Source organism: Caretta caretta, chromosome 5 (assembly GCF_965140235.1).
Source record: "Caretta caretta isolate rCarCar2 chromosome 5, rCarCar1.hap1, whole genome shotgun sequence".
NCBI classification, from domain to species: domain Eukaryota; kingdom Metazoa; phylum Chordata; order Testudines; family Cheloniidae; genus Caretta; species Caretta caretta.
In genome coordinates, this window is record NC_134210.1 from 65,300,248 (window position 1) to 65,307,950 (window position 7,703).

The 7,703-nt window shown below is 47.8% G+C and overlaps 1 protein-coding gene across 1 annotated transcript; it reads left to right on the forward strand.

Moving 5' to 3' along the window:
• Positions 1 to 479: 479 nt before the first annotated feature.
• Positions 480 to 2,505, forward strand: LOC142072013 (uncharacterized). The gene is made up of 2 exons (XM_075128243.1): positions 480 to 1,373; positions 1,962 to 2,505. The coding sequence occupies exons 1-2, from the start codon at positions 791 to 793 to the stop codon at positions 2,480 to 2,482; spliced, it is 1,104 nt and encodes a 367-aa protein (XP_074984344.1). The 5' UTR covers positions 480 to 790; the 3' UTR covers positions 2,483 to 2,505.
• Positions 2,506 to 7,703: the final 5,198 nt, after the last annotated feature.

A 7,703-nucleotide genomic window follows, 5' to 3' on the forward strand; every position in this document is an offset into this window, starting at 1 on the left:
GACAAAGGGTAGGAGGGGAAGCAGCAGTACAGAGAGGTGAAGTCATTTGCCCAATGTCACAACTGGTCAGAGGTAGACCTGGGAAGAAAATCTAGCTGTGGAGTCCTGCATCCACTGAAGTCAACGGCAAAACTTCCATTGACTTCATTGGAGCCAGGATTTTACCCCAGCTCTCCTGACTCTCAGTCCCATGATATATCCACTTTGACCGTGTTGCTAAATATCATGGGAGAGGAAACTAGTTTTACAAAATATGTTGCAGTGAAAGTTATTTCTGAATAATAAGTTTCCAAAAATAAGTGACAAATTCCATTTAAAAAATTGCATTAATGATCTAATTCTATTACTTGCATTCCACCACCCCCACCCCCATTCTGATGGCTTCGGGAAAGCATGCAAAGTTTTAAACTGGTCATAGTTACAGGAGTCCCTTAGCCCTGGTCTACACTAGGACTTTAGGTCGAATTTAGCAGCGTTAAATCGATGTAAACCTGCACCCGTCCACACAATGAAGCCCTTTATTTCGACTTAAAGGGCTCTTAAAATCGATTTCCTTACTCCACCCCTGACAAGTGGATTAGCGCTTAAATCGACGTTGCCGGCTCGAATTTGGGGTACTGTGGACACAATTCGATGGTATTGGCCTCCAGGAGCTATCCCAGAGTGCTCCATTATGACTGCTCTGGACAGCACTCTCAACTCAGATGCACTGGCCAGGTAGACAGGAAAAGAACCGCGAACTTTTGAATCTCATTTCCTGTTTGGCCAGCGTGGCAAGCTGCAGGTGACCATGCAGAGCTCATCAGCACAGGTGACCATGATGGAGTCCCAGAATCGCAAAAGAGCTCCAGCATGGACCGAACGGGAGGTACGGGATCTGATCGCTGTTTGGGGAGAGGAATCCGTGCTATCAGAACTCCGTTCCAGTTTTCGAAATGCCAAAACCTTTGTCAAAATCTCCCAGGGCATGAAGGACAGAGGCCATAACAGGGACCCGAAGCAGTGCTGCGTGAAACTGAAGGAGCTGAGGCAAGCCTACCAGAAAACCAGAGAGGCGAACAGCCGCTCTGGGTCAGAGCCCCAAACATGCCGCTTCTATGATGAGCTGCATGCCATTTTAGGGGGTTCAGCCACCACTACCCCAGCCATGTTGTTTGACTCCTTCAATGGAGATGGAGGCAATACGGAAGCAGGTTTTGGGGACGAAGAAGATGATGATGAGGAGGAGGTTGTAGATAGCTCACAGCAAGCAAGCGGAGAAACCGGTTTTCCCGACAGCCAGGAACTGTTTCTCACCCTAGACCTGGAGCCAGTACCCCCCGAACCCACCCAAGGCTACCTCCTGGACCCAGCAGGCGGAGAAGGGACCTCTGGTGAGTGTACCTTTTAAAATACTATACATGGTTTAAAAGCAAGCATGTGAAAGGATTACTTTGCCCTGGCATTTGCGGTTCTCCTAGATGTAGTCCTAAAGCCTTTGCAAAAGGTTTCTGGGGAGGGCAGCCTTATTGCGTCCTTCATGGTAGGACACTTTACCACTCCAGGCCAGTAACACGTACTCGGGAATCACTGTAGAACAAAGCATTGCAGTGTATGTTTGCTGGCATTCAAACAACATCCGTTCTTTATCTCTCTGTGTTATCCTCAGGAGAGTGAGATATAATTCATGGTTACCTGGTTGAAATAGAGTGCTTTTCTTCAGGGGACACTCAGAGGAGCCCATTCCTGCTGGGCTGTTTGCCTGTGGCTAAACAGAAATGTTCCTCGCTGTTAGCCACAGGGAGGGGGGAAGGTTGAGGGGGTAGTCACGCGGTGGGAGGAGGCAAAATGCGACCTTGTAACGAAAGCACATGTGCTATGTATGTAATGTTAACAGCAAGGTTTACCCTGAAAGACTGTAGCCACTGTTTTATAAAATGTGTCTTTTTAAATACCGCTGTCCCTTTTTTTTTCTCCACCAGCTGCATGTGTTTCAATGATCACAGGATCTTCTCCTTCCCAGAGGCTAGTGAAGCTTAGAAAGAAAAAAAAACGCACTCGCGATGAAATGTTCTCCGAGCTCATGCTGTCCTCCCACACTGACAGAGCACAGACGAATGCGTGGAGGCAAATAATGTCAGAGTGCAGGAAAGCACAAAATGACCGGGAGGAGAGGTGGCGGGCTGAAGAGAGTAAGTGGCGGGCTGAAGAGAGGGCTGAAGCTCAAATGTGGCGGCCGCATGATGAGAGGAGGCAGGATTCAATGCTGAGGCTGCTGCAGGACCAAACCAGTATGCTCCAGTGTATGGTTGAGCTGCAGCAAAGGCAGCTGGAGCACAGACTGCCACTGCTGCCTCTCTGTAACCAACCGCCCTCCTCCCCAAGTTCCATAGCCTCCACACCCAGACGCCCAAGAACGCGGTGGGGGGGCCTCCGGCCAACCAGCCACTCCACCACAGAGGATTGCCCAAAAAAAAGAAGGCTGTCATTCAATAAATTTTAAAGTTGTAAACTTTTAAAGTGCTGTGCTTAAAGTACTGTGTGGCATTTTCCTTCCCTCCTCCACCACCCTTCCTGGGCTACCTTGGTAGTCATCCCCCTATTTGTGTGATGAATGAATAAAGAATGCATGAATGTGAAGCAACAATGACTTTATTGCCTCTGCAAGCGGTGATTGAAGGGAGGAGGGGTGGGTGGTTAGCTTACAGGGAAGTAGAGTGAACCAAGGGGCGGGGGGTTTCATCAAGGAGAAACAAACAGAACTTTCACACCGTAGCCTGGCCAGTCATGAAACTGGTTTTCAAAGCTTCTCTGATGCGTACCGCGCCCTCCTGTGCTCTTCTAACCGCCCTGGTGTCTGGCTGCGCGTAACCAGCAGCCAGGCGATTTGCCTCAACCTCCCACCCCGCCATAAACGTCTCCCCCTTACTCTCACAGATATTGTGGAGCACACAGCAAGCAGTAATAACAGTGGGAATATTGGTTTCACTGAGGTCTAAGCGAGTCAGTAAACTGCGCCAGCGCGCCTTTAAACGTCCAAATGCACATTCTACCACCATTCTGCACTTGCTCAGCCTGTAGTTGAACAGCTCCTGACTACTGTCCAGGCTGCCTGTGTATGGCTTCATGAGCCATGGCATTAAGGGGTAGGCTGGGTCCCCAAGGATACATATAGGCATTTCAACATCCCCAACAGTTATTTTCTGGTCTGGGAATAAAGTCCCTTCCTGCAGCTTTTGAAACAGACCAGAGTTCCTGAAGATGCGAGCATCATGCACCTTTCCCGGCCATCCCACGTTGATGTTGGTGAAACGTCCCTTGTGATCCACCAGAGCTTGCAGCACTATCGAAAAGTACCCCTTGCAGTTTATGTACTCGGTGGCTTGGTGCTCCGGTGCCAAGATAGGGATATGGGTTCCGTCTATAGCCCCACCACGGTTAGGGAATCCCATTGCAGCAAAGCCATCCACTATGACCTGCACATTTCCCAGTGTCACTACCCTTGATATCAGCAGATCTTTGATTGTGTGGGCTACTTGCATCACAGCAGCCCCCACAGTAGATTTGCCCACTCCAAATTGATTCCCAACTGACCGGTAGCTGTCTGGCGTTGCAAGCTTCCACAGGGCTATCGCCACTCGCTTCTCAACTGTGAGGGCTGCTCTCATCTTGGTATTCATGCGCCTCAGGGCAGGGGAAAGCAAGTCACAAAGTTCCATGAAAGTGCCCTTACGCATGCGAAAGTTTCGCAGCCACTGGGAATCGTCCCAGACCTGCAACACTATGCGGTCTCACCAGTCTGTGCTTGTTTCCCGAGCCCAGAATCGGCGTTCCACAGCATGAACCTGCCCCATTAGCACCATGATGCATGCATTGGCAGGGCCCATGCTTTCAGAGAAATCTGTGTCCATGTCCTGATCACTCACGTGACTGCGCTGACGTCGCCTCCTCGCCCAGTATCACTTTGCCAGGTTCTGGTGCTGCATATACTGCTGGATAATGCGTGTGGTGTTTAATGTGCTCCTAATTGCCAAAGTGAGCTGAGCGGCCTCCATGCTTGCCTTGGTATGGCGTCCGCACAGAAAAAAGGTGCGGAACGATTGTCTGCCGTTGCTCTGACGGAGGGAGGGGCGACTGACGACACGGCTTACAGGGTTGGCTTCAGGGAGCTAAAATCAACAAAGGGGGTGCCTGTACATCAAGGAGTATTTCAGGCAGGACTGCACGGAGGGTTCCAATAAGAAATGGTGCACCTAAGTTATCGTTCTTATTGGAACAAGGAGGTTAGCCTGGCCTCTGATTGATACATGGCTAGATTTACCTCGCTGCACCTTCTCTGTGAGTGACTGCAGTGTGATCTAGAGGAATGAGTCCCCTAGACAGGGGAGGAGGCAAATGAGTACAAAACAAATCTGGTCTATTTCTTGTTCTGAGCCACTCCATCTATCTTTTACATCTTTGGCTGGCAGCAGACGGTGCAGAAGGACTGCATGCCATCCACATCTCATGGCTGCTCGGCAGAAGATGGTACAGTACGACTGCTAGCCATCTTCATCTCTTGCCTGCCTGGCAGAAGATGGTACAATACGACTGCTAGCAATCCTCATCTCTTGCCTGCCTGGCAGAAGATGGTACAGTACGACTGCTAGCAGTCCGTATCGCCTGCCCGCTCACCATAAGACGGTTCAATAGGACTGACTGCAGGACTAAAGAGAATGACCTGGTCAAGTCACTCCAAATTTAGTCCCTGCGCCCATGTCTGCCCAGGCGCTCCCAGCCGACGTGGCCAGGAGCACCTCGGACACGACGATGACGGCTACCAGTCGTACTGTACCGTCTGCTGCCACAAGGCAAGGGGTTGCTGCTACTGTGTAGCAATGCCGTACCGCGTCTGCCAGCACCCAGGAGACATAGGGTGACGGTTACCTGAGCGGGCTCCATGCTTGCAGTGGTATGGCGTCTGCACAGGTAACTTAGGAAAAAAGGCGCGAAATGATTGTCTGCCCTTGCTTTCACGGAGGGAGGGAGGGAACGGGGGCCTGACGATATGTACCAAGAACCACCCGCGACAATGTTTTAGCCCCATCAGGCATTGGGATCTCAACCCAGAATTCCAATGGGCAGCGGAGACTGCGGGAACTGTGGGATAGCTACCCACAGTGCAACGCTCCGGAAGTCGACTCTAGCCTCGGTACTGTGGAAGCACTCCGCCGAGTTAATGCACTTAATGCACTTAGAGCATTTTCTGTGGGGACACACACACTCGAATATATAAAACCGATTTCTAAAAAACCGACTTCTATAAATTCGACCTTATTCCGTAGTGTAGACATACCCTAAGAAGACATACCCTTAGAAGCTTTTCAGTGCTAAGGCTCTCTCATCTGAGGAAATGTAAGTGCTGTATCAACTTCACAACATTTTTCTTTTGACTCTTCAAATATGCTTTTCATTAAATAAAGGCCACAGATCTTCTTTTGCTGAGAACCTTTGAACTTTAGTGTTCTTTAAAAAGCAAATGGTCACACAATCAAATACAAATATGTTTGATACAAGGGAGTAGCACAATAAAAGCACTGCTAGTTCAGTGAAGTGCTCTGAAAGGCAAATTTGATTTACCAAGTCTGTAGGATAATGTGAACTTTAATGTTAAAGTTACAGGGATGTTTGATCTTGAAATCACAGTTTGAGCCTTGCTTGGAGTAAACTCCATTGTGTGAAGGAAAATTATTTTTGTATATACATATATAGTGTTACAGGCTGTAACTATGTTTTAGTTACATAGAAAGGGTCAAATCTGAAGCTAAAAGCACTTCTAGAGGAAAATTGCCTCTTACCAAGGCAGCATTCTGGGTTGGCAGATTGTGGATTGGGAGAGTTTGTATCTCTGGGCCAGGCTAATGAAAAGCTCAATGTGATCTGATTAATCTAGTCCTGTGCCCACATACAGGACTAGACTCACCTGCAACTTTGCTCAGGTAGCACAAGAGTGTTGTAATGTGGTCACAAATTCCAGGAGAAAATTTCTCTAGTGCAGGATGTAGATGTGCCAAACCTCAGCCTCTCTACTAGGTCTCCAGCATAAGAAGTGTGTCAGGCAAGGGGGAGGTAGTGTTGAGAGTTTAGCAGATGCTCTGGGATGATCTCCCATTGGTTAAATTTAGAGCTGCCTGGCAGCACCTGAAAGTTATGTCAGGACCAGGTCTTGGAGACCAGAGCTCTGACATAGCAGACAGTTATGTGAACACAGCTATCAGATTGCTTCCCAGGTAGGTGGCATTTTCCCCATAAGAACTCTGAGCCTCTGAATCTGGCCACGTGTCTGTCTATTCTACAGCGTGGTTGTGTTGCATGCACTAACATCTCTTTTAAAGTGTCACTGTCTACACACAAAGCTTCATTGAACAGCAAAGGCATTCACACCACTAATGTAATTACACTTGCCGGAGCAAGGCTAAAGCACCACTATATCCACCACATTTCACTCTTGCAGCGCTAACAGGCACAAGTAACGACTGTGCCTGTGTATTTGGTACTCTCAGCCAGTGGTTAAAGTAGATTGAAACAAGAGGGGGAGCTCTCACTGCACCAGATCAAAAAAAAGGGTCTTGGGAGTGCCACTGCTTTACTCAACCAGGGAGAGAAGGGAGCAAAATTCCCCTGGCCTCCACCAGAAACAATCTCCGCCCCCACAAATGCCCAAGAAATCCCTTAGTGGCCTTTGTGAGTCAAGTTTCCAAACTTGTAGTGGGGTTTGTAAGAATAGCCACTGGGATTAATGGTTAGCAGCCTTTGCTAGGTATCAGGGGATTTAACCCTGCCCCTTGTTATGTGACAGGAACCATGAAATTAAAACTCTTCTTGCCTGAATCTGTGGCAAAAGTGGAGTAAAATTAAGCCACTCGAATCCCTGCATTTTCGAAGGTCCCCTGTGAGGGAAGATTAGGAGCTGGTTGCAGTGCTTTCAGGTTTGTCTTTAATCAAGCGATACTGATGAGAAAGTCCTCCACACAACTGTGAGAGCCCCATAAGTACAGGAGAGCTATACTACATTCCATTAGAAGCACAAAGTCTTTCAAAAGTTTCAAGAATACTTGGATCCATGAAAAAGTGTTATTTGGGAAAGACAGCTTTACAAGGTGCCAAGGAAGACCATTTGTTATAGACATGTGTAATAAAGCTAAGCACAGTAATATGAAATTGACCAGTGGAAACTAGTTAAAGATTGTATGTGGTATAGCAGGTCAAAGCAAGGTTATTGTGAGGAATGAACTTCACTTCAAAGCACAGTGGGTATTTGCAGAACTAGTGAAAACTGCTTCCCAAATGCAAGTGTTAGCTAGCAGAGAAAAATGAAGTGCATCTACCTAAGAGTGTACACCAAGGTAAACAAAATACAAGGGTAAACCACTGACAGAAGCCAGATTTGTTTGCAATAAGTGTGAAGATAATCACAACAGGATGCAAACATGTCTAGGACAAAGGGTGTTGTGTCAATAGGCGGGAAAACACCATACACGCAAAGTATTTAACTCAATACAGATAGACAAAAAGCAAAGAACATGTATCTGGAGGACAAGGTTTTGATGAAGAAGCTTTAAACTATGTTTGATGGGGCAGGAGACAAAAGCCCACAAGTAAATCCAAAATATGGAGTTGGAATCTTACGGGAACATGGGCAATCAGAGTAGGGATGAAAGAGAGACAAAAGGGACTGAAGAGGG

Coding starts and splice junctions, on each gene's coding strand:
- LOC142072013 (XM_075128243.1), top strand. CDS start 791: ATGCAGAGCTCATCAGCACAGGTGACCATGATGGAGTCCCAGAATCGC. Junction 1,374..1,961: donor AGGCGGAGAAGGGACCTCTG/GTGAGTGTACCT, acceptor TTTCTCCACCAG/CTGCATGTGTTTCAATGATC.